This window comes from Cervus elaphus, chromosome 5 (genome assembly GCF_910594005.1).
Source record: "Cervus elaphus chromosome 5, mCerEla1.1, whole genome shotgun sequence".
In the NCBI taxonomy this organism is placed as follows: domain Eukaryota; kingdom Metazoa; phylum Chordata; class Mammalia; order Artiodactyla; family Cervidae; genus Cervus; species Cervus elaphus.
Window position 1 is genome coordinate 118202386 of NC_057819.1, and position 27866 is coordinate 118230251.

At 39.8% G+C, this 27866-nt stretch overlaps 1 protein-coding gene across 1 annotated transcript in view; it reads right to left on the minus strand.

Annotated features, from left to right (window-relative positions):
• The window catches only part of KANSL1 (KAT8 regulatory NSL complex subunit 1), a 172888-nt gene that overhangs the window by 6586 nt on the left and 138436 nt on the right, over positions 1-27866 (minus strand). Inside the window, 5 exon segments of the mRNA XM_043904919.1 lie at positions 1135-1283; positions 1620-1808; positions 2259-2441; positions 11367-11538; positions 27283-27478. Of these exon segments, the coding sequence (XP_043760854.1) occupies positions 1135-1283; positions 1620-1808; positions 2259-2441; positions 11367-11538; positions 27283-27478 (889 nt within the window).

A 27866-nucleotide genomic window follows, 5' to 3' on the forward strand; every position in this document is an offset into this window, starting at 1 on the left:
TACTGAGCACATTTTGTGGGCTTTGAAGTTTCTTGAGGTAAGCTCTGAAGGGGCATCGGAGCCCCTGCCTAAGTCACCTTTGCTGTGCCCCAACCCAGGTTCCCTCTGTGCCGCACGACCCAAGAGAGCTGGCTCTGTGGCCAGACCACCTGGGTGGGAATCCCAACTGCAGCCCTGACAAGTCGCCTCACCTTATGCTATGTACTCAACCCTGGAAAGCCTCAGTTTTCCTGCCAACAAAATTGGAATCTTCTACACCACCTGCACCTTGAAGGGTGTTACAGGTTGAATGTGGTAACACGTATGTACCTAGCACGGACACAGTAAACATTTACAGCAGCAGCATTCTATTATTACTACCTCCATTATTATTAGGATGATTACTATATAAAGGACCCTTTTGGTGGGCACAAAGTAGCTACAGGTATATGTGTTCAAGGAGGCACATTCTGAGGAATGAAAACATCACAGAGTATTAACGTGACTGTGTGTCTGGAACGGCCGTGCAAACTGCTTTTGGGGTGAAGAGTGGTACTACGAAAGCTGATCAGGAGTCAGAGAGCCTGCCACTTTGAACGCACATGTCAGTCCTGCCAGTGTGGCCTGCTGGATCTGTAATCCTGCTCTGCACACTTAAAAAACAGGGTCCACATCAACCTTCCCTTCCAAGCACCCAGTGTTTATTCCCAACACTCCAGCTCCACTCCCCCGGAGATTAAAAACGAGGAAATCAAACGTCTTTAAGGCCCACAGACACCTCTTTTGCATTCCTCCTCTCATGTTTACTTCTCAGGCCAACAGAATTAAGAGTCATGGTACTGTGGAGTTCTGTGCCAAACTTAGTCCCATGTATCTTGAACAGTCACAGATCACCCACGAGTTTGCCTCTGCCTCAAGCTTTCTATGGCTGGCTCAGCTCAGATCCATCTTTACTAAGAACAACTCAAGGAAAATAACATAATGGAGGATTAAATAGCACCACTTTGACTTAAAAAAGACACACAAGTCAGGATGAGCTAAGTCCCTGTAACTGCCCTGGCCCTCACGACCCTCTTTCCACACTGTCCTCCAAATCCACCAGAGGGAGCTGTCACTGCAGAGGGGCTGTCTGGCCCACTCCACGCGGGTACTTACAGTCGTGCTGGCTGTGACCTGTGGGCTAGAGCTGGTGGGTGCAGAGGTGTCTGAGGAGGCGGAGAGCTGTCGCACCAAGGGACTGTGTGGTGAGTGGTGGGTGGCCGCCAAGTAGCTCGAACTGCTCATGTCTGTGTGATGCTTCAATACTGCAGAGGTCAACAGAAAAGAGGAATACATGGCTACCTCAACCTGCTCTACTTCCAGCACAAGTTAGGAAGGCCAGCAATACTCAGTAAAGGCAAAAATGCTTTCTAAGCCTAGAGGATAAAAAGATGAAGCAAACTGGCTGATGGGAGGCAGGGTGTGGAGCAGAGGTTGCTATAGCAGTTAAGAGTGACCTACACTTAGAAGCGGTCGGACCCCTCTACTCTGCCTTCCTAGCAAGTGAAGGACACAGCTAGGGGCAGTGACAGGAAGCCCAGCTGCCCCAGAAAGCCCTGCGCAGGTGCAGATGCAGGCGGAGGTGCCGGGCCTGGCCCTACCTTCACTTCTCTCAGATGCATGGTCTCGCAATCTCATTTTGCTGTGGTTGGGGTCATGCACGGGTGGCGGCGGACTGAGCAAGCGCTCTGCTTTTGGCGCTGTCACTCGCTCCACCATGGGCACGGCCCCCACATCGTCTAAGTGCTGCCTGTGGGTCCTGTCAGGCCGGGTTTGGTGATGGGACAGCTCTGAGGAGGGGAACAGAAAAAGAGCTGTGAAGTATCTTCTCTCAACCTTTTCTTATTTGAGTTCACTCTAGGTCAATGACAGACACCCAGGGCAGCAGGACAGTCCTCTGGGACTGAAGCTCCTAGCAAGCAACACACTGGCCAGGACAGGCCAGGGAGCCCACCAGGCTCTCAACTGGAGAAAAATGTGACACCAGACTACAAAAGACAGCCGGCCCACAGATGCACCCAATGCCATGCCCCACTTGGCTGCTCACTGAGCCCCAGAACAGCTTTCATAGTCCATCCCAGAGCATCCAAGATGAGCAGAAAAAGAAGACTGTGGGCTGAACTTGCATCTGTCAACTGTCTCTCCCAACCCCATCAGACTGCCATGGCCATACCAGTAACCTGAGAACATAAGAGGAACAGAAAAATAACTGGAGGACTCTATGGACCCCTGAAACTTACTGGCTGTTGTTAGGAAGGAGTTGACCAACTTGTGCCTGTCTTTACGAGCTGCATCTGGCAGACTGCCTGGTATGGGTGCTCTGTGCTTAAGTGAAAACTTTTTTGGAGGTTTGATTTTGTCAAAAGGCTTGTTCTGCCACTGAGATTTCAGCATGCTCTGGAAGTGCAGGCTTGTGGGGACATCTGCAAGAAACACAAAACATCACCATCAGTCCAGACCCCTGGGCTCCGGCTCTCCAGGGAGCGAGACCCACCTCACACCCTTCTCTTATGTGCCCAGTGGTAGGATGACTTCGAGGAACAAGCACTGTCAGGGGGAAGATCTGTTTATTGGAACATCACTGAAGGTCACTCTTCTACTCACAGGGAAGTCATTGGTGCCTTTTATTTTTCAAGTTCCAAACAAAACCAAAATCTATGATGGTCTTTTCTTTGTTCCTGTGTTCCGCTAAATCTGTTAAACTCCATTGGTTTGAAAGAACATCCTGTTCTTATTCTTCTAGAAACTGAAACATTTCAAGGTTATTTCTTTCTTTCAACATAAAGTTAATCAGGATTTATATTCCTTCAACAACTATTTATTGTCTGCTACTTTATCAGGCACTGGACTGGGCACTGCATCTTTCCCCACTAAGAACTAGATCATTTCTCCCTCCTTCCTCCAGACACCCACCACCTCCCTATCTGGGGATTATCTAGGTTTTTAAGTAAATGAATTGATTAATATTGAATACTACAAATTAAATCTTTTAGACTTAATTATAACTTCTACCTTTTTGGGGGGGGTTCACTACTCTTTCTTGTATCTTTCCATTTTGTTAGTTTCCTTTTTTTATTTTCCTAAGAATGCGGACTTGAGTTTGAGTAATTTCTTTCGAAAGAGCATTTCAAGATTAAAACCAGTTTTCTCTCAGATTCTTAAAGCTATTACTACAGTATCACCAATAAGATGGAATTTGACTCAATCATTTGTAGGTGCTCTGCTTCTTCTTTTAAACTTTTGGTGGGGTGGGGGGGAGCTTGTTGTGCTATTATATTGACTCAGCCAATTTGGGGCAAACTCCAATACCAAATCTTTCAATCTGTGAACATGGTATTTCTCTCCATTTATTTAGGATTTCTTGTATTTCCTCTCATCAGCGTTGGGTGGTTTTCATTGTACAGTTCTTATACACATTTTGTTAAACTGATTCTTTGAGTACTTCATATTTTTATGACTTACAAATAATAATGTCATCATTATCACTTTTTAAAAGTTCTGTTTATAATTGCTTACTGCTAGTATGTAGGAATATAGTAATTTCTAATACAGTGGCCTGTATCCTGTGATCTCAAATCTATTATTAAGTTTTGTTAGCTGTTGTGGAATCCTTAGAATTTTCTACACACACAAATGCATCATTTACAAAAAGCTGCTTTACTTTCTTTCCAATTTGTATGCCTTTATTTCTACATCTTGTCCTATTACTCTGGCTAGAACCTCTAGTGGCAATCTTAACTTTACAATTTTCCTTTTCTAGTTTCATTCTGAAACTTCACCACCAGGGATATAGGTGGGTCTTTCTTCAGGGTTCTGAAAAACTTCTCATGGTCCTTTTACATCTGAAGATCAGCACATCTCACTTTAGCTCTCAGTTCCTCCAGGGAATCAATCATTAACCACCTGAGACACACTCAAAAGTCCCAGTCCCTGAGTCCATACTCAATACTGTAGCATAGAATGAAACATCACTGCATTATGGAAAAGGGTTAAAATCTAACCTAGCTATATTTCAGAACAAGTCCAGATCTATCACCCAAATGCCCAGGTCTCATCCCTGTTTTTCTGTCCTTTTTAAGTGTGGGCAAAGAACTGTCCCCTTACCAGCTGCTACCTGACAAGAGTTTACTAAAAGCATATGCTTTGGGCTCCTTTTTTCTAGTTTTATTTCTCTATAGTTATCTTGCTTTCCATCTTTCAAAAATCACTGCAACCTATGGCATGCCTTCTTTTTCCAGAATTACTTTATATTTATTATATTTAATGTACTTAGGACTTCCCTGGTGTCTCAGATGGTAAAGCGTCTGCCCACAATGCGGGAGAGGCGAGTTCGTTCCCTGGGTCGGGAAGATGCTCTGGAGAGGGAAATGGCAATCCACTCCAGTCCTCTTGCCTGGAAAATCCCATGGATGGAGGAGCATGGTAGGCTATAGTCCATGGGGTCACAAAGAGTCAGACATGACTGAGCGACTTCACTTCACTTCAAACATTAATGGGGTTCTGGCTCCCAGGGAAAGTAGAGGATGTGCTTGATCTAAACTAGGAGTGGGGGTCAAAGAAAAGGGGGATGAGTGAACATTTAAAAAACCCATTATAAAATTAAAAAAATAAAAAACCCATTATATGGTGGCTGGTGCTGTGTATTACTTTACCTTCAAAACAATTCCAGGATGCATTACTATGCTCCTTTTAATGATAGAAAACAGATGTAGAAAGGTGAATTAACTGTCAAGGTTACACAGTTTAGTAACTAACACAGTGTACAAGCTCAGTTGTGTCTGACTCTTTGAGACCCCATGGACTTCAGCCTGTCAGGCTCCTCTCAGCCCATGGGATCTTCCAGGCAAGAATACTGGACTGGGTTGCCATTTCTTCCTTCAGGGGTTAGAAAGGAACAAGCAACATTCAAACTCAAGTCTGTAAAACTCTAAAACTCATACTCTTAGCCACTACACCATGAAATTATTCTTTGGCCCAAAGAATTGATGCTTAAGTGTGTTAGCTACTCAGTCGTGTGCAACTCTCTGTGACCCCATGGACTGCAGCCCGCCAGGCTCCTCTGGCCATGGCCTTCTCCAAGGGACCTTCCTAACCCAGGGATCAAACCTGGATCTCTTGCACTGCAGGCAAATTCTTTACCATCTGAGACACCCGGAAAACCCAGAGAATGGAGCAGTTTAATTCTGAGGTGGAATCTGAGAGTTCTAAAATTATTCATTCCCAAGGAAGTGGACAGTGTAGAATATTTTTCAAAAGAGTTCTGCAGTGTAGCAAAACTTAACTCTTTCCTATAGCACAGACTATGTATTTCATGACACTTCAAAGAATCAGACACATCTCTTGGAACAGTGCTCTCTTGTGAAATTTTTTCCATAATTATTCTTTTACACATTTAAAAACAAATTCACCTATCATAACCCTTAAATGATCAACCAGCTTTCAGCCAGGCTAAGGATATCAGAGCTCACTGTACTCCTAGCCCTTAGAGCCCCACATAAGAATTGAGTTTAGAGGTATTAATTAAATTTAGGGGAATTTTAATTCATTAAAAATTCTTTGCTTAGAGTGGTTGAGGAAAAGGGTGTATTGGAAATAAAGCACTGTCTATAGAAATTCTGAAAGCTGGGCTGAGTTCAAAGGTATAAAGAAGGTTCAAGAAGTGGGGGAACACCTCTTCTATATCCCAGGACATCCCCTGTGTCAGCAGGAGAGTTACTCCCACTTGGCATAGGCCGGTTTTTCTTATTTATTTGGTCTTTTGAAGGGCTGTACCACACGGCATGTGGGATCTTCCCCAACCAGGGATTGAACCCATGCCCCCTGCATAGGGAGCATGCAGTCTTAACTACTGGACCATGAGGAAAGTCTGCATAGGCTGTTTAATGGGACTACAAAAGCATAGTGATTTTATTCCTCCCGCTCTTTTATAGTGCAAATAAGTAGTCCTGGACACAGAACCTGGTTCCATCACTGAGGAGGAGGATAGAACAAGAACAAATCACTTGGCTGGGCTTCAGCATCTTCATCTGTAAAATGAGGCAGCAAGATCTGATCAGGGCTGGAGATATCCTAGCACACATGCTCTCTCTCTCTCACCTCTTCTGTCTGCCGCAGGCACAGGCTCATGGCAGTGCTCTCTCTGTTGTAGCCCAAGACCTCAGACCCATCTCAAATAATTAGTTAATTAATCTAATTATAAATCAATCTCACTAAACACAAGAGAGAAAAAAGATTTATGTTATTGCTAGACTAGATGACTACTGCACCTCTCAACTCTAGCATGTTAATGACTTTTCAACTAAAACTCCACTCCTAACCCTCTCCCCACCCCCACTTAAATGCTCAGAAGTAAAAATTGGCACAAGTGTAGACCATTACCTTGTGCTCTGGAGTTGGCTATTAAGCAGAACCAAGAGCAACTTCCCCTATAAAACCCCCTGAATAAGCTGTTAGGGATAACAACAAACTGTTTATGGGACTCGGGCTACTATACATTGCTAGAAGTTTGCTGTGTTTTAGCAGCTTTCATATAAAAGTGAAGAGAAACTAAGTTAAATCCCCCAAAATCAGTGAACAAAAATGATCTCTTAGGAATTGCTAGTCTGAGTTCATGCTCTGAGTAATAACACCTGGATCCACACAGAGCTACAACTCTGAAAATAGACACAGAGGACCTGAAAGTAAGCAAAGAAAGAGTTATAAAAATGGAAGAGAACAACAGTTCAGCTAGAGGACGCCACACATTTCACACCTGCATAGGCAATGGGCATTAAAGTGGTATTAACCAGATAGGAGGGTACAGATCCTTAACCAGGTCAATGACAAGAAACATCACCTTAGGTTACTATTTCCTCAAACAAAAAGAAAACTTTAGCTTCAGGCCCGCCAGAATCTGACATTCCATGATCCACCATTTTCTCAAGCACACTTTCTCATGGTGTTCAGTCATGCTCACCTCCTCCTCCTGCTGGTAAGTTGCAGTAGCCTCATGGATACAGCTAGTTGTCTTGGCAAGCTCTCTCAAGAGAGCAGAGCTCTTCAAGGCCAGCAGGTGGTGCTCTTAATAAGCACAAACCTAAGACAACATGCTTTACCCCAAGGTTATACATCCTCTATTTCAAGCCAAGGTTTAGCTGGCTTGATTAAATGAGGTAATAAGGAAACAAGCTCCTCTTTCTGGAATACTAAAGGGTTGAGTGAGTGAAGTCGCTCAGTCATGTCCGACTCTTTGCAACCCCATGGACTGTAGCCCACCAGGCTCCGCCGTCCATAGGATTTTCTAGGCAAGAGTACTGGAGTGGGTTGCCATTTCCTTCTCCAGGGGATCTTCCCAACCCAGGGATCTAACCCAGGTCTCCAACACGGCAGGCAGACACTCTACCTCTGAGCCACCAGGGTGGTAACTAAAAGGTTATCACACCCTAATGTCTCCACCTTCCAGCCAGGGAGCAGTTCCTAAAATGAATGGGAGTGGCTAAGGTGTGGTAAGATGGGAGATGAAACTCTAGGATTAAGAGCTGCAATTGGTTCCCACCCCAACAAAGTACTCAGACTGGCTAGGAAACATCAGTAAAACTACAGAGAAATGAAAAGTTGGAAGTCCTGCCATCTTTAAATGTATTCTAGAGAAGAACGGGTGGCCCAGAGGTCAGGTTTGACCCACACAATATGCTGGCTGCTAGTCTTCACTATTACTTACTATTCTACACAAAAAGATATGGGGAATATCAATACTTCAGGAAGCACTATTCACATCTTTGTGGCCCTGGCAATCTTCCAGTTTACAAATGTGGCGTTCTGTATTCTGAGTGTGGCAGTTGTCTGAATCAAGTGAAAAATCCCAATAGTCACAATATTAGACACAATAATTAGGTCCCTGGGTCAAGCCACAGAACGTCTACTGTATTCATAGGCAGATATGTTAATGCTCGACTTGAGAAAGTATAACATATACTATTCTCCTTTACTGTCTCATAAAGAGAATTTAATGACCATCTCTCTTGTCCAAACCCCAAAGTCATAATTAGCATGTGTGTGTGTGTTTGTGTGTGACTGACAGAAGGGAGAGAGTGGGGAAAGGGTGGAGGTGGCTCAGAGAGAAGACAGAGACAGACAGGAAAATAAAGACCACAGGGACTACAGAATGACGGAGCAGGAGATGTTAGGCAGATGTCTTGGGCATATTTAGGTGATGGGAGAGAGAATTCATAACTATACAAGGTAATACTGTTGACAAAGCAATGACCAACATACTTATCAGCTGATAATGAACAGGCAAAAGATCTTATCAGAATCTTAATGTAACTATACAAGCTTCAGGCTTCTTTATTCAGATACGAGAGCATGCAGTTCAACAGTGTAATCTTAAGAGAATAACTCAACAAATGTTCTGGAGTCGTCTTGGTGTCTCTGCCTGAAGCTGCAGTCTGGAAATGGGCAGAAATCTGACTTCTCTTAATAACCTGGCAGGGCAGAAGCATGAATTATAGTGAAAAGAAGGACGGGAATCAGATTACTTGGGTTTAAATTTTGGAGCCTGCTACATCAGCTATGTAGCCTGAGATAAACCACAACCTCTCTAAGCCTATTTCTTGATATGTAAAACTGAAGTAACTTTACAAGACTACTGAGAAAACCAAATGAGACAAGAATAAGAGAAGTGCATGTAAACTATAAATGCTATACAAATATTATCTTAAGTTACATGAGCCATAATCCAAATGGCAAGAGAGGGTAAAAGTCAATGACTCTGGAATCTGAAGCACAGAGGAAAATGTTTATGTTCTAAATGTTCAAATGGTGAGGAGTTCATGAGCAAAAATGTTAAAAACTTCTCTATAGACTACAGAAGCCATAATTTGGATTGGTCTCATTGGTTTGCAAATAATCTCCCCATCTGGCCCCAACCTCCAGAATACTTAAGTTCTCTGAGGATAAGGGACTATGTTTCTCTCGCTACTCTGTCCTTCATAGCACCTTACAGATAGTCTGTACACATTTTTGAAAGGAGGGTAACCATAATTGGGGTTCATTATGTTCTAAAGTGTATTTTACTGCTCCATCACTCCTGATCTAAACCCTTGCCTAGTTTACTGTTCATGTTCCAAGTTTTCTAAATGTTTCCACTCTTACGAGAAGTCACACAGCAGCAAGACTATTATACCATGTCCTTTCTTACAGCTGGAGAGAGTCTTAATAATAAGGCTTAGGGTAGCTAACAGATTTAGATGACCAAGAAAGAATCCAATCATTTGAAGAACAGATAAGAAATCTGAGGGGATTATGGTCATCTAATGTTTGATCAACTGTCAATTAGAAGAGGGGATTTTCTAGGGATAGTTTATCAGCAATGACTGCTTTTATAAATAAAGTTTTATTTAAACAGTCACACTCCCCTCCTTATACATAGTCTACATACTGGTTTTGTTCTACAATGGCAGAGCTGCCTAGTTCCAACACAGACTAAACCTAGACAGTATGATCCATAAAGCCCAAATTATGTGTCCCTTTAAGAAAAAGATAATATACCACTCATGCTAAAAACCTGATTTTCTTCACATACCAGTAAGTAAAATTTACATCCAACATAATTCTCATTCCCCAGACCCCAATTATGGTTACCCTCCTTTCAAAAACGTGTACAGACTATCTGTAAGGTGCTATGAAGGACAGAGTAGCGAGAGAAACATAGTCCCTTATCCTTAGAGAACTTAAGTATTCTTAAGGTTGGGGCCAGATGGGGAGATTATTTGCAAACCAATGAGACCAATCCAAATTATGGCTTCTGTAGTCTCTAGAGTAGTTTTTAACATTTTTGCTCATGAACTCCTCACCATTTGAAATGTAATTTTTCTTTATTTAGATGTTTTTTCTGGCCACACTGAGAGGCTTGTGGGATCTCAGTTCCCTGACCAGGGACTGAACCTAGGCCCTTGGCAGTCAAACAGCAGAGTCCCAACCACTGGACTGCCAGGGAATTCCAAAATGTAATTTTTAGAAAAATTATAAACTCAGGACAATTACAGGCTTCCCTGGTGGCTCAGTGGTAAAGAACCTGCAGAAGACACAGGTTCAATCCCTGGTCTGTGAAGATCCCACGTGCCACAGAGCAATGAAGCCCCCCATGTGCCACAACTATTGAGCCTGTGCCCTAGAGCCCAGGAACCTAACTACTGAAGCCCACACGACACAACCACTGAAGCCCAAACTGTTCTAGAGCCTGTGATCCGCAACAAGAGAAGCCACTGCAACGAGAAGCCCATACACCACAATGAAGAGTAACACCCGCTCACGGCAACTAGGGAAAAGCCCATGCATGCAACAACAGAGACCCAATGCAGCCAAAACATATAAATAAATTATATATTTTTTAAAAAATTATATATAAAAAAGAAACTAAAATACACATTAAAAATATTTTATACCAACACCCTGGCATGTTAAAATCTATTTCTTCAATCAGACTTCAGTCACAGTAAAATCTAATTTCAGTTATCAATTATTTTTAAAATTTAAATACTGTATAGTTGATGTGCAATATGTTAGTTTCACATGTAAGTTATTAATTCTAAATGTAAGTTATTATTCTAAAGTAACAGAAAAGGTAGAGGATCTTGCCATACATTATAGAAAAAAAAAATACTGTACCTCGATCTTCATTATTTATTCAAATTTCCTTTTACTTAACTCCCACAGGATTCTTCTTCAGGAGTCATGAACTCTGAGATGGTTCCTTTGGTGTCCCTACTGCCCAAGGTTTTTATACTCTGGGGGATGGGCAAGACCCACAGCAAGACTCAATATGGATAAGAGGAGTGACTTTCTTTTGTGAGGTGGGAGAAAAGCAATTATGAAAAGGGAGGTGGGAAAGAAAATCGGCAGACACAGAGGCTCATCAGGTAGATCAACTTTAAAAAAAAAAAAACAAAAACAAACACAAAACCCAGCACAGGCGAACTCTGAGGACCTGTGCCTGTGCACACCTGAGAAAGCGGTCACGCAGCCATAGAACGTGCACCCCAGGATGAGGACGTGCGCCCACACAGCGCTGCCCGGGCTGTATTACATCGTAACACAGGCGGCTGTCTCACCCTCACCACCTCAAGCATTAGGGCGAAAGCTCTTAGCAAGCTGTGATGTTTGAGTGCCACGTTCTGGTCTAGGGGATCTGTTGTGCACGATGTGCAAAATCCTATGAAAAGATGCTGTTGACAGTAATACGATGTGCAAAATCCTAAGAAAAGATGCTGTTGACAGTAATACCTGGACTGTATCAGAATCTTGGCCAACTGTCCTTCACTTTGAACCCTTTAAGTCTCACTCATTAGACTTCATGGAGCCTTTCTTACCGTCTGGAAATGCTAGAACCGGGTGAACACAGGAGTCCAACTGGGAAAGGCGTTCCAACAGAGGGGCTTCGTAGTGGATTTCTGGAGGCATGGTGCCGGCATTGCCTGAGCCGCACAGCGCGCAGGAAGGGTTCACATCACAGCCAGAACGCGCTGAGCTGTTCCGGTGAACCTGGGAAAAGCCAGATGACACTCCATTCAGGGTCTGATAAAAACTCAGCTCCCCATTCAGTATTCCAAAGATTCAAAATTCCCTCTCTAGATACATATATGACACAGTTAATAAAAAGTTTGATCAGTTTGTTAAAAGATTTCCATTTCTCCAACACACTAAACTTCAAAGTAATTAAGTAAATCCACTTCTTCTCCAATAAAGAGATCTAATTATGTGAAGCCCATTAAGTGCTTGAGAACACTTTACAATACCTGTTTCTACCACCATGATGCTTTTCCACCATCTGCTACAGTGACTAGCTGGCTCCAGATTTCTAGGTAGATGTGATTTGCCCTCTTTAGCAACTTCATCCACCAAAGAGCCTTACTAATGAATAACCAACCACACCTTTCCTGTTCTTTTTGTATCTCCAAAAAAAGAATTTCAGGAGGTCTGAAACAACATGGCAAGTTTCTCTGGACTACACTCAACTCATTAGCTGCTCTTTAACCTAGCCTAAAATCTACTGTTATAAAGCTCATATTTAAGTAATGAAAATGAATTTGGTATGGTTAGTGTTCATACCCATAGTCTTTGTGTCAATTAGATTAATTCCAAGGGGATAAAAATCATTTTCATTAAACTTCTCTTATATAAATATGGGCACAATAAGAAAACCTCCCTAGTTAAGTCCACAGTGAAAATAAGTCTTCAAACAATGTAACTGTTTTGTGTTTAAATGATAGAATTTTTAGAATTTTTAGAATTTTATGCTTTAAACTTCAGGTCATGCTGAATGCAGGATCCGTAGGCTCTAGTGTTAGGAGTTGGCATTTGCCAAATCATAACCATGAGAAGTCACCCGGGCAGCATGCAGTCCTAGAAGAAATGATTTGCCTGTGGAATGACACTATGACATGGGACGCTAAGAGCAAGGGAGTGTCAGAATAAAGACAAAGAGTAGCATCGAAACTCCATAACGACTGCAAGAACTACATCTGGTTTCAGCACACACATCTCTTTGAAAGCTGTTTGTTCACGGACATGCACAGAAGAAAGATAAATATGAGAACAATTCGGTCTTTATCAACCTTCCTCAACTGCCTCCTCCTTGCAGTGACATAGATGGGTGGTATTCAAATAAGGCCCTGTGAAGGTCAGACTGGACAACTTACACTACAGTAAAAGAATTCTAGTAAGCAACAATTGTCTCTGAAAGGAAATCACACCAACTAAACATGCACTTCTGGTAGACAACATTAACTGGTACTGTTTTGGAAAAAATACCTCTTGCAACCTATTTAAACCAGGGCTGGATTTCTGGGGAGATAACATTTTGAGGTAGAGAAAGAGGGACCTACATTACCAGGAACAAAAACTAGAGACCACCAGTAGATGAACGGGAGAATTTAGGTAATTAGAATCCAAAAACTGCACCAAAACTTTAAATATTGACTAGATTAGAAAAATATATAAAAATCAAAACAAGAAATCTTAAAAGGGAGGTATATTTTCTCCTCATGAAGTAAACCATTACATGAACTAGCTCTCCAAGTGGGCAATGAACAACACTCCATTTTTTTATGGCTAGAGTGCATCCCTCACGTCATTCAGAGACTAGTTGTAAAGTAAAAAGAATACGGCAAGAAAAACAAACTAAGAATAAAATTAAAGTAAAAGCTGAAATTACCAAAAGAAAAAATACATGACAGAAACAGCAAATTAAAGAACTGCCCAAACCCACCTCAAGAAAGGGGTAGACAGGATAGAGCAATTAATTACATAAACGATAATACTGGCTACAGTTTATGGGGTCGTAAAGAGTTGGACACGACTGAGCGACTGAACTGAACTGAATGAAGAGAAAAAGGGAAAGATGCAAACATATAAGAACTTAAAAAAAGCAATAGCTAAGTGATAAAACCACTTAACCACTGGATCAGCCGGGAAGTCCGCTAGTATTATTAAGAGAAAATTTGGGGAATTTTTTGAAGGATAGTTTGGGCAACTTTAAACACACACACAGAGAAAAGACGTCAAATTATACACATGAATTTTATTTTTAAAAAAACCCACAAAAAAGAAAAACAACCTACCATGAGCAAGTGTGATTTACTCCTGGATATCAAAACTATTTGACATTAGTGTATCAATTAACACAATTTCATGCTGGCCATTCAACATTTCTACTTCGATGTCTTAAGAGGCAACCAAAGTTAAGTGACTTCAAAACTCTGCTCCTAACTCTTCTCTACTTTCAGTAGCTCAGTCTTAAAATCCCTGGACTAATCCTAAACTCCATTTCCTCCTCATACCCCAAAACCAGTCATGAAATCCTATCACTGCTGCCTTCTAAAAGTATCCAAGATCAGACCACTTTATACACCCTCAAGTGTAGTTCTCATTTGGGTTTCTTAAATAGTCTCCTAATTGGTGTTCCTGCTTGCCCCTCCCTTCAACTATTGTGTAATCTTGTTTCACAACCTTAATCAAATCATGATGCAGTTCTCTGCTCAAAACCTTCTGATGGCTCCTCATCTCACAAGGAATAAAAGCCAAAGTTCTTGCAATGGTACACACAAAATGGCACCTACGCCATCTGTTACTTCTGTCCCTTCTCTGACTTCATTTCCCTTTCCTGCTTTTCTCCTAGCTCATGCCACCAGTTCCTCTGACTTCCCTGCTACTTCCCCAAAATGGCAGGCAAATTTCCTGATCTTTACACTTGGCCCTTCTATTAGCTCCAAGGTTATCCCCTCACCTCAGGTCTTTTTCTCAAATGTCATCCTCTTAAAAAAACAACTTTTATTTAGAAACACACAAGTGAGAAGAGTCTCTATTCTTGACTATGACAAAAAAACACATTCTGGAATATGTTTAACTGACATTTTAGGCACAAAACTTAAAGTCATTAATTTTTAATATGCTACAAATTAATCTATAATCAAATTCAATAGGCTTTTGGTACAGAAGGGAGAAGAGGCAAATGGAATTTAAACCAAGTACAAACCAGAAAAACAAATGCTAAGGGTGAAAGTTCCCAGAAAATTTCTGATAAGCAAAGGCAGAAGGGAGTGACTTGCTGACCACATGTTAAAAGTATGAATCAGGGACATCAAAAGGAGGGTGGGGGAAGAAGCTGGATTCACATCAAAACAAATCCCAAAGGCATTAAAAAGATTTAAATTATGTTTATTAAATTAATTATTAAATTATGTTTTAAATTATTTATTAAATTATTATGTTTAAACTGTAAAAGAAAAACCATGGGGCAACATCCAGTAGTTAAAAAGTGAGAGCAATGGGGCCAGGCTGTTTGAGCCCTAACTGCTACTGAGCTGTATAAACTGAGACAAGTTACCTAAGGCTTCATTCGTAACAACAGCTGCTTATCTGACAAGGCTGCTGTGAGAATAAAAACCATTTAGAATAGTGTCTGGTCTCACTGTTACTTGTAGTCATACAAAAGACACCATTTTCATTTACAGTCGAAGAAGGAAGAAAAGGACATCAACCATAAAGATCACTGATATTAAATCCTAGCTTTTATGTTACTTGTGTGACCCCTCAAATTTATTCATCTGTTAATAAAGGATCAATAATGCCAATTTCATGGGACTGTGAGAAATATGATTTTGCAAGCTGTTAAAATACTACACAAGTGCTAGCTAAATTAATGTACATCAAAGTTCCTCACAAAAGCACTGCGGACACTTAAGAGCCTGATGATTTGTTGTGAGGAGCTGTCCTGCACACTGAAGGTGAGCCCCAGCTTCCCTGGCCTCTACTCACAGTGCAAGTGATGCCCACCCCCCCCCCCCAGACAAATCAGAACCGACCACAAGGTCAAAGGTCTCCTAGGGCGGGCTGGTCAAGATCATTGAGAACCAGGTGGCTCAAGTTATGATTATCATTCTTAGTAAAACTCAAAGCACAGGCACCCATTAAATATTAATAGTGAGAAAGAAGAAATGCCTCAAGACTACATCAACCAAGGCGAAAGGACTCAAGAGCAAGAGTGAAGAGGCTTCCATGAAACAAAATGGTAATTAGAACATAGAAAATTATTTCAATGCCTTGAATAACTCAAATATGTTTAAACTGATGACTTCATAATCATACACACCACCCCCTCCACAAAGACTTTATTGACTGTCCTTGGAAGACGGTAGGAAATTAAAAAAAATCAACTTATTACTTGAAAATCGGTAGATAAAAGGATATCAACACGAATCATGCTTCCCCTCCCCCACCCCACAGACTGTACTTAAGGGTAAACCAATAGTAGAAAAGGGCATTTTTCTCTTTAAAGACATAGTCTAGCTAATAAACTAAGAATAAATGGTATGAGTAGAACATAACTTCAACTCCTGATGCAACAAGGGCGTCCAGGCAATGGCCAATACTGACTAATAACACGAGAGAGACAAGATATTACATGTCTTCTCACGCGAGTGCCCTTACCAAAACAAAAACCTAGATTTAAGTTTCTATATGCAGACTTTAATGCAGTAAAAGTAAGAGATTAAGGAATATACAGAGGGATGGATATAATGGTAAAATGTGGTCAATGCTAACAGTAGAATCTAGGAGATACAGCTGCTCACTGCAAAATCTACACATGATACTATGTTTGGATAATATCATAATGAAATTTTGGAAAAGAAAACAACGACCCCGCAGAATTTCTTCTGCCATGATGGATTAAGAATGATCATGCTTATCTTTTAGCCATAAACTAGAAAACCAGACAACACACAGCTTAAGACAGAAACAAACGAGGTGGCCTGTGACTGTTCCGGCTTTCTGCCTGGAGGCACAGCACAGACCTGCTCAGCAGGTGAGGGGTTCCAAGCAGAGCGTGACGGCTCCACTGAGTTGAGGAAACAAACTTCCAGAGACTGAAGTGCAGAGGCTCAGGTGACGGATAACCATGAGGCAGAACTCTTCAGAAAAGGAAGCCATACAGAAAGAGAGCTCCAGAAATCATGAGATTCCCTCAAGTGTTCATGGAACACTAAGAATCCCAGGTAGAGTTCAACTTCATCAGGTCAGGCGAAGATGCACCAAGGAGCTATGGAACGAACAGTCCCCAGATTTCACAGTGGCAGAGAGACTTCCCCACTGTGACCGGTCAAGTGGCATGGAGCATTCAAAAAGACCCCACAAGACCCGGTTACTCTACACTCTCCCTAATAAAGGAGAAACTGAATCTCAAATAATTTAGCTGCCAATAAAACAAAGCCTCTTTAAAGGAAGATAATAGAATCTCTATGCTTCAGTCACATAAAATTAAATGTCCAACATCCAAAAAAACATTGTTAGATATGCCAAGAGGCGAGAAAGTTACATCACAGGGATACAATCAGAAAATTCTAAGTCACAGGATAAATAACTGGAATAACCCAGTTTTCTCAACAAATAAATTGCAAGGAAAGGGGGTATGATGGATAGCTTACAACAAACCAACACTCTTACTTAGAACTAGAATAGCCAGATTTAAAAAAAAAAAAAAAAGGAAATATAACTTTAAGATATGAGAGAAATGTTAAAACAATGACAATACTGAGGAGTCAAGATTCCAGAGGGGATAGAACCACTGAAGTGTTGAGTTGCTTCTTATTGGGGACAATGGGTGATTTCTGAGTGATGCTTAGAATCTGGTGCCCTGATGGAGGGTCACTTCTGGGTATAGAGAAATGAGCAGAGGTTCTGATGATTTTGTAGGGCTGAAGGGACAACTTTAGAGACTTCAAAAGCCAAATTCCCAGTGAAAAGAAAGGATGGGAAATTACAAATGACAAGTCAGGTGCTCCCATTCCTAAGGCATTTGGAGAATTCTGAAGCTGTGATGGGTAGGAGTCTAAAAAGCTAAGCAGAAAGCCTCTGGAGAGCAGAGTGTTTCTGGCGGGCTCACTGAGGAGCAGGCTACAGTTAAGAGTTCATGAGACACACGAGGGCACTGGTCACTGAATCAACTGGAAATGGGAATAAGAAACAAGGCTGTGCCTTAAGAAAGGACCACTTCTTACGTGGCATCTAAAATGCCAAGTACACTGGTATTAAGAAGTATATGCAACATAAAAATCAAGTTTGTATGTGCACAGCCATTAAAACAGTAAATGCAAGTACATCAAATGTTGAAAGAAAATGTACAATCGTCTGACTTTTCCTACAACCTTATGTAGACTGCTTGAAAACAAAATGGCATCAGTAAATCAATGTTGTGAATAAAGTCTCCATATTTTATATTTATTTCAGCATACTTAAAAAAGAAACACCTACTTCATCTACTCATGATTTTAGAATGAGATGTTAGGAAATGGAAAATGTTGGTCGGTAAGGGCTTCATTTTCAATTTCAGTATTGCCAAGTATCCAAACATCACCTACAAAGAGATTACAGAACAGAAAGCAGATGTTCTGAAATGATTCTCTTGGAATCATTGTAATTCATGCACACACTTAATCAGGATTACTTTACCAAGGTTCTCTTTATCAAGTTAGTTGGGGAAACGAAATAAGACATTCATTTAAACAGAAGACTTTTAAGTCTTTAATGTCTTTTATGAATTTCTGAGTGGAAGATATGGCATGAAGCACTCTCTGAATTGATTCACCCATCACATTACAGTGGTGGCAGATACCTCAAACTATCCAAGAGCTCATCACTACTCTGAAATCAAGACAGTTACTACACCTGCTGCTAAATCTTGTTATTTAGGAGATTCAACCAGTCAATCCTAAAGGAAATCAGTCCTGAATGTTCACTGGAAGGACTGATGCTGAAGCTGAAACTCCAATAATTTGGTTCTGGCCACCTGATGTGAAGAACTGACTCACTGGAAAAGATCCTGATGCTGGGAAAGATTGAAGGCAGGAGGAGAAGGGGACGACAGAAGATGAGATGGTTGGATGGCATCACTGATGCAATGGACATGAGTTTGAGTAGGCTCCGGGAGTTGGTGATGGACAGAGAAGCCTGACATGCTACAGTCCATGCGGTCACAAAGAGTCAGACATGACTGAGCAACTGAACTGAATAAATTTATATACCACAAAATTTAACAACTGTGTCAACATACTTGGTTTCCCCTATAAGCTAATGTCTTTTATTCTGTGCATTAAAAAAAAAATTTATTCTGATAAAATTCCACAGACTTTATCACACTGCCAAAGGCTTGATCAGGAGAAAGAAATTCCGAGATGCAAGAAACAGAAAAGAATTCAACACCAAGGCTGGTCTTGGGATACCAGCCACAGAAGTAGCAAGAAGTTTAAAATCTACTCCGTATTTTGGTGGAAAAAGCCAACTGCAAGAAAGTGAAAGCCCAGTCCCAACCTACGTTCATATAAGAGGTCCAAATTCACCTGAATTCTGGAAGTATCTTCAGAAGCTAATGGAAAAACTGTGGTTTAAAGACACTTTCACAGTCCAGGGATCACAAGACTCCTACAGAAAACATGCCTCCCTGGCCATGGCCCCAGACGAGCTGTGAAAGATGTTATAAATCATACAAGAACACAGACCGTTATAAGGAAGTCACTACGTGTAGAAATAGGAAGAAGCGGTCTTCTGTGAACTACAAATAGAAAAATTAGAAAACAACTTTTAAAATAAGTATATTAAAATTTTTCATAGTGATAATGAGAGGAATACAAGTCATGAGACAAGTACAGGATTAAAAAAAAAGTTTTTAAAAGTACTTAAGAGGATGTTTCTAAAACTGATTCTAAGGAAAAAAGTACACACTGAAATAAAAAGCCAGCTGGTAACCAAAGCTAGTGTTCCTCCTGATGAGGAGGAACAGTCAGAGAAGACCACATGAAATAAAGCAAAGGAAGACAGATATGAACTTGCAAAGTATAAAAAGAAATGAAGCAATATGGAACAGGGAATGAAGATCAACAACAACACAGACATTTATATTTAAAAAGAGAACAGAAAAGGAAAAATCGGAAGAAATAATGATTAGAAAAATGTCAAAACTCAAGCCAAATAAGAACTCTCAGAATGAGGGTGCAAAAACCAAGATCTAGTGGCTAAAAACCAATTCATACGTCTAAATATGTCCCTTGATATTGCAGAACATAAAACCAAAACATACACACACAAAAAACCCCCAAAAGTAAGGGACTGGGGTAAAGATTTTAGTTACCAGAGAGAAGATACAGATAATCTATAAAGAAACAATTAAACTGATACCAGAATTTTCAACAAGTATTGGAAGGCAATGAAATTATCTTTAAAGTGCTGAATACAAAAGTTTAAATATAGTTAAGCCATCATTCAAGAATAAAGGCAAAATATAACTGTGTATTCACAAATACACACATATGCAGACACATTTCACACATAAATGTTAATTCTGTATGTTTTTAATAAATAAAGACTTTACAGCTCATACCACTATTGGAAGGCTACCACATGTATTCATCAAGAATGGAATGGGATATAAGAAGCAAAAGTGAACAAGAACGGCAAAAGTGTTGGTAAATATAAGTAAGTAATTAAGTGTGAACTTAATGACTAATTTGGGAGGGACTGAAAAGCAAGATAACTAAGACAATAAAAACAAATTATAGATAAATAAATTACTGACACAAAACTGAAAGAGATGGAAAAGGATGTATCTAGCAAGTGTACTTACCAAAGAAACCCATTTAAAGTTAAAGCATGAAGAGAGACCAAAAGGGAAACAACATAATGATTAAGATGAAGAAGAAATAACAACCATTAACTAGGATGTACCTAACCAGCCATCCTAGAACTATATGAACATACATGAATTAAAAAAAAAAAAAAAAAAGAAAGAAATGAGCTTGAGGTTGGGGAAACGAGAGAGGTGGTTTAAGGGTATAAACTGACTACTAGTTGATAAATAAGTCCTGGAGATCTAATGCACAGTACAATGAATTATAGATGATGCCACTGTATTATTAACAGCAAATGTGCTAAGAGACTAGATCTTAATTATTCTCACCACAAAAAAGAAATGACAACTATGTGACATGATATAAATGTTGGTGTTAGCTCAGGCTATAATGGCAATCAAACTGCACTTTAACTTGCACAATACACATAGCAAACAGGTTTCAAACAAACCAACAGAAGGTAGACCAAAGGATATAGAAGATACGAACACAATTATTAAGTCAAAGATATGAGTGAAATTTAGAACCCTGAAGTCAAGAAACAGGATACAAATACACTCACCCCCACAAGCAGTGCCTTTTAAGGAAATGTGCACTATTTTATAAAAGCTGAACTAAAATTATGTACATCAACATGGAAATCTTGAAAACACAATACTGAATTAAAACACACACATACACACCCCCAAACCACAAACACACACACACACCAAAAAACCAAACCAACCCGCAGAAAGTGCACAGCGCAACAGCTGTGCTGCGCTCTGTGATTACCCCCTTCTAGTGGCCACAAAGAAGGTAAAGGAGATAGAGAGAATAAAAGGACCACTGGTTATCTACAACTTTCTTTTAATATTAAAAAAAAAACACATGAAGTAAAAAAAATAAAAATGCTAGCATTTAGGATGGTGCATACATCAATGTTTGTTACATTGGTCTTTATACATCACAGAATTAAAATAATCAGAGGAGGAGGCAGGTAAACCTGTAATTTTTCCTATACAAAGAGAACTTAAGTTCTTCACATAATAAATTTAGTAGTACAGAAGAGTGCCAGAAAACTGGCAGGGGGAATAAAAGAAGTTCAAATATTAATATTTCAGAGCAAAGGTATATTAACTTTGAAAACTGCTGAAATCCAAGAATCAAATTGCAAATAGCACCAATCAGTCTGTCTTCTAGACTTGAAGTGAGAAAAGGATTCAACTATCTTATGAGCAGCAAAGACAAGGACCAATGGCCAGTGTACTAAGAATAGTGACACCTTCCCAGATCCTACCTCCAAATTCATAGCTGCCCAGAACCACAGAATGTCACCGTTAATTATAAATTGGGTCTTTGCATATGTAATTAGTTTAATATGAAGTACTACTGGATTTGCTGCTGTTTAGTCACTAAGTCATGTCCCACTCTTTGTGACCCCAAGGACTGTAGCCCACCAGGCTCCTCTGTCCATGGGATTTCCCAGGCAAGAATACTGGAGTGGGTTGCCATTTCCTTTTCCAGAGGATCTTCCCAACCTAGGGATCGAATCCACTTCTCCTGCATTGCAGGAGGATTTCTTTACCACTGAGCAACCAAGCCTTAAATCCAATGACAGGCATCCTTATAAGGCTACACGAGAACACAGACACACTGGCAAGGTGATCACGTGAAGATGGAAGCAGAGGTGGGAACTAAGACGCTTCAAGCCAAAGGATGCTAAGGCTGCCTGCACGAAGTGGCAAGAAAGGATTCTTCCCTGGAGATTTCAGAGGCCAGGCAAGGGCTGACACTGATTTCAATATCAGACTTCTAGCCTCCAGAACTGGGACAGGAAACTAATTCAATCAGCTGCTAAGTTTTTCCTAATGATAAACACAAAGTCTAGGTAGATAAAATTATTTTTTTTTAATGACAAAAGAGGAAAAAAAAAAAAACAACCAAAACCAAAACCCTTTGTGTGGGGACTACAAGTAGAACACTGTAGAACAAAGGAAAAGAAGGCAAATCTGAGAAACTGAGAAAAAACATACTTCTGGAAAACTATTAAACAAGTTCAATAAAACAATTCATGAAACTTCTGGTGTCTCAAAAAAAAAAAAAAAAGAGTATAAGATAACTCAGCCTCTATTATAAAGTCAGAGAGTAAAGGAAAAGGGCAAGATGACACAATAATGTAAACTTAACTGTCATTCCTTCGCATACGGGAGAACCAAAGGGCTGAAGACGGCGAGAGAGAAGTTAACAGCTAGCTAACATCTGAATACTTATGATTTGTGTTCAAAATATGCCAGTCACTTCAGGAATCTAATTTAATGATCACAACAATGTTGTAGAGCAGGCAGTAAGAGCTAGGAAAAAAGAAAAGGGAACAATAACATTGATAACTGGTATACTTAAAAGAGGCAACTACGAACTTAAGAGAAAAAAAACCCAAAGTGTCACCACATTTCTTCTATAACAACAGAAAGAAACAGAGGCACATAAAAACACTGAAGCACAGTCTGGTGCAGTGCTGCAATGGTAAAAATATTCTGCATTAGTGCAACTAAACACGTTAGCACCAGTCATACGACTACTCAATACTTGAAATGGGGCTGGTGTGGGTGATGGACTGAATTTTTTAATTCTAATTTTAAATAGCTACATGTGGACAGCAGATACCATACTGGACAGCACAGAGTAAAATCAGTTACCAATAAGAAGGAGAGAAACTAAGACTGGCCAAAACAAAATATAGCACACAACTGCTCTCTTCTGCCGACCAAAAGACACAAGGAAGAGTTTTAAGGGACAAAAATTATGATCTAAGAACTTGAAATACAAACTGTTGCTAAAATCACTGAAGAACCACAAATTCAAATTCAAAACTCACATAAAGAAATTCCCTCCTGGTCCACTGGGTAAAGACTCCGAGCTCCCAATGCAGGGGGCCCAGGTTTGATCCTTGGTCAGGGAACTAGACCCCACATGCTGCAACCAAGACCCAGTGCAGCAAAAAAATAAAAGGTATATGAAGACATTCAACACACGTTGAAATGCTGTTATCAAAATCATCCTAAATAAGTATACTTTTATGTTATTTCAAAAACCATATAGAAAACAAAACATTAAATTTATTTAAATTTAATGAGAAAAGTGCATACAACTAAATGAGAAAAATGCATACAACTAAACATTAGTGTTAAGAAAAGTAAAATGAAAGACAAAAAACTACTGGAGACAGGAGTCACACAAAGAGGATATAAATTTATTAAACTGTACTAGACAGTTTTTTTAAAAAATCAACACAACAGACCACAAACATAAGCAGAAACTATAGAAACATTTTGACCAAAATGCTATAAAAATTAATAGTTCATAACAAACACTTAAAAAGAAAAACTAACAATTTAGAATCTAAAAACTCAATTCTTAACTCCTGGGAAAAAAACTAAAAAACTCAAAGGCAACTTACAAATAGCAGAAAAAACACTTCCTTCACACATCAAAGGCTGTGGAATGCTATCCAAAACTACACTCAGAAGAAAATTCAAAAAGTTAAATGCTTTTGTTCTTATGTAACAAAGATCAAAAAATAAATTAACTAAGCATTTGAATGAAGGCAGAGAGGGTGAGAAAAACCAAGACCGCAGGAAGGAGGAGTTAACAGCAAAGAACTGATCTTTGAAATGAACAGCAAAGAACTGATCTTTGAAATGACCAATAAAATAGAAAAATTGCTGACAAGACTGATCAAGAAAGAGAAGACAACAATACTGTAAGTGTCCCAATTCATTTTTAGCTGTCCTACATCAAAATTGATAGTGACCTTCTAAAAATATTGTCATTCAAACCAGAAATGTCTCACTACAACCAATTATTTCTTAACACGGTTCTAAAAGTGAATCCAGACAAGGAAAAGGAGTAAGTAGTAAATAACAAGGTGTCATACTGTGTGATGACAGAAAGCCAACCTAGAAAACCAAGAACAATCAACCAAAAAACACTGGTAGGAAGAGTTCAGGAAAGTGTTCAATTTCAATATAAATACCTAAAAATCAACATCATTTATAAAATAACACTAACAGAAAAGATCTCATTTCACATGACCAAAGTATCAAGAATATAGATAACATGTAAGAACTGAACGAAGAGATAAAATACTTGGGAACATAAAGAAACTCTGTGTTCCCTTAACATTGTAACAGTATTAATTCTCTATGAAGGATTTCCCATTACAAATCCAATGCAATGGTTATGGTGGAAGTCCACTATTAAAGTAAGGCTCTATTCACCATTATCTGTTAATCACAGAATATCAGTTCAAAGTATTAAAAAAAAATTCTTTTGGCTTGAGGACAGTTGGTAAATAAAATATTAGAGCTTCTACTTCTACTTATTTTATATCAGCCTTCCAAAATTTTTTATGTGTTTTATAATCCCATCAAAGTTTAGAGGCTACTGTTCACAGCACTGGGTGATCTCTGAACACTCTGCCACTGGAAAGTAAGCTCCATAAGGGCAATGACTTTTGTTCACCAAGGAAGCCCAGGTGTCCTGGAACACAGAGGGGACCCAAAACTGCTGAATAAATTTGCTTGGCAAATCCATCACCAAATGAGAGAGGGCAATATACTTGCTCAGTATCACTAATCAAGGATCCACTGGAGACACAGTGAGCAACTAAGAGAGAGAGAATGGCCTTTGTCTCCAATTAGGGCAGAACTCCAGCATAACTGCTAAAAATCAGCAGATGGTTTATTTCCCAAACAAAAATTACTTCTTTGTCTTATTTCCCATGTAGCTTATTTCTGCATATGTCAGGAAGATTCTGTTTTAGACACTGGCACTGGAACCAAAGGATCTTTAGTATGCTTTGTATGTTTCCCCCTTATTTTGAATACACACAGGTACCTTCAAAAGTACACCAGTTTTTAGGCATAAACAGGAAGAAAACTACTGTCAATAGCAACAAGAAGCCTTGCTACTTCACAGTTGTAAGAGTCCAGGAGGCTATCCTGTAACTTCAGAAAAAGAACACTATTTCTCCATGAGGCAGTGTTGGTAGGTTTTGTTTTTGTTAAAAGCATCGAGGGCATGGCCAAAACTACTTTCTTATACTTAACAGTATTATACTGTTTTCTTTGCTTTTCCAATATAAATTCTTCAGCCTTTCAGAAAATAATTTAGATTTATATAACTATTAATAAAAATTGACTCAAATGTCAATATGAGAAACCCATCAAATTCTTTTCTGGTAATTTGGTAATGCAGGTAGTCTGAGGAAGAGACAAGAGAAACATAGGTAATTTTCACTAATAATACTTTCCTTTTAAAAAAGATCACAGCAAAGACATACAGTCCAAATGCATACTATAACAAAACAAGTCAAACACTGAAAATCTACCGTCCAAATAGTAATCGTTGCAACAATTACCCGCCTCTTCCTTGTCCTCAGTTTTCCCACTGACAAATATACTGCAGTAGTGTTATCTTAAGAAACATTCCCCTCAAACAGGCTATTTCTCTATTCTCCTTTACAGAAACATTCTTTGAAAGTGCTCTCTCTGATGGTTTGCTCAATTCCTTCCCTCCCATTCTCTTCAGAACCTTATCCAGTCAGAATTTCACTCTTCTACCGATAACAAAACTGCTTACAAAGGTCTCAGGCAACCTTGGCCCCACAAAATTGAATGGTCAAGTCTAAATCTTCATCTAATTTGACCTTTCTTCAGCATCTAACACAGATGATCATGCCTTCCTTTCTGAAACATTTTCTTCACTTGCCTTCTATATACCACAATCTCCTTGTTTTCCTTCTATCAATACTTCACTAGTCATTCCTTCCCAGTCTCCTATCTTTCACATCTCCAAGGCTTAGAATGAAAAAATGCCTCAAGGCTGAATTCCAACTGAGTTTCCCAGCCTTCTCTATTCTCTTCCTCTGCTGCATTTTTCTCCTCAGCACTTAACACTACTGTAAGTGAAAGTTGCTCAGTCGCTTTGCAACCCATGGACTATACAGTCCATGGAAATCTCCAGGCCAGAATACTAGAGTGGGTAGCCTTTCCCTTCTCCAAGGGATCTTCCCAACCCAGGGACTGAACCCAGGTCTCCCGCATTGCAGGCGGATTCTTTACCAGCTGAGCCATAAGGGAAACCAAATTTAACACTACAGAACATGCCAGATACTTCATCTATTGTTTTATTTACAAAAATTCTTACCCTAGTGAAATAATTTAGTGGGTAGAAACAGAAAATAAAAACAATAGATGTTCATGTATTATTTTCTGTTTCTACCCTTTAGATTATTTCACAAGGATAAGAATTTTTGTCTGGTTTATTTTTAGTGTTGTACCCCCAGTGCACAGAACTCTGTAACAGCTTATTGGAGGAGCTCAAAAATTTTTGTTGTTGTTGTTGAATAAATGAATGAATAAAAATGAGATCTCCGAAGCATTCTGGGGTGGAGTGGGGTGTTAACATGCTCCACACAAAAACTGTTAAGCGGCAGTGCCACAATTCAAACCGAAATTTGTCCTCTTCAGAGTCAATGCTCTTAATCACTCCTTGTTTGTTGTTTTTTTACTGGAGTACTATTTCACTGGTTTTAGAATAAATCCAACCCTGCTATTTGAAGAGTCAGGAATCAAAAGTTTCCTGTAGATAAAATAATTTCCATTTTGTCTGTGAAGACAAACATTCATTTAGTATCATCAAATATAAGAGACTTTAATGGAGATTCTTCTTTAAAAGTAAAGCATTCCACACTGCCATTTTCAGTGAAAACAGTAAGAAGACATACCGCTCTCCTCCATGTAATTGATGGCAGAACTCACAATCTCCTCTCTTCCACTTCTATTAAAAATCTCAAGCCAATTGTTTCCAAACCTGGCTGAGGAGTCACCTAGGAGCTTTCTAGCTTTTTGAAAATGATTCCCAGGCCCAACTCCAGAGCAAACCAAACCAGAATCTCTAGGAAACAGGGCTCAGGAACCTAGTATCTCCTAAAGCTCTGCAGGAAGCCTTGTTAGTTAGCCAAGTGTGGAAAACACTGGTTAATGAACCAAAGTTGGCAAGGACTAGTACCTCTATCTGAGCACCTGGCTCACGATAACAAGGACCAGGTCTCACTGGTACTGACCTTCTTGGAAAGAGGCACAATGCTGCTGGGTCGAACAAGCCTTCGTTTCTTGCAGCTCAGCACAGGACGGGTTCGGGCTGCCACGCAGGTGCCATCAGTTGATGATGAAACTAGATTCAGTCGTTGCTTTTTATGCAACTGTTCCTCAGCATCAGAGTTGTCACCTGGAATGTGGTCTGCCAAGACAGGCTGAAGACTACACAAGGGGAAGGAAGAATTACTTCACAGAAGATGGAAAGAAACAAAGCCTCTAACATTGGTTCAACCACCTCTACTTGCAAATGCTTACAGACACAAACAAGTGTTCTAGAGCACAGAGAGATCACCTCTTGATGCTTATGTCTGCTAATCTAAATGGCGATGCAGTGTCTGTGCTTATTTGTAAGGCTCTTTGGTGGATGTTACTCTATCGTGTCTAAAAAATGCAAAGGTCAGTAAGTGAACTCAGGAGGTTCTAAGTGATTTCAGCTTTCTTCAACAACAAAAACATAAAATTTTAAAAGTCTAGAGAATTATAACTGGTAAGAAAATGGTGAACTTTTGCAAATGTTAATAAGCTGCCTGAGAACCAGTTCTATTGGTGA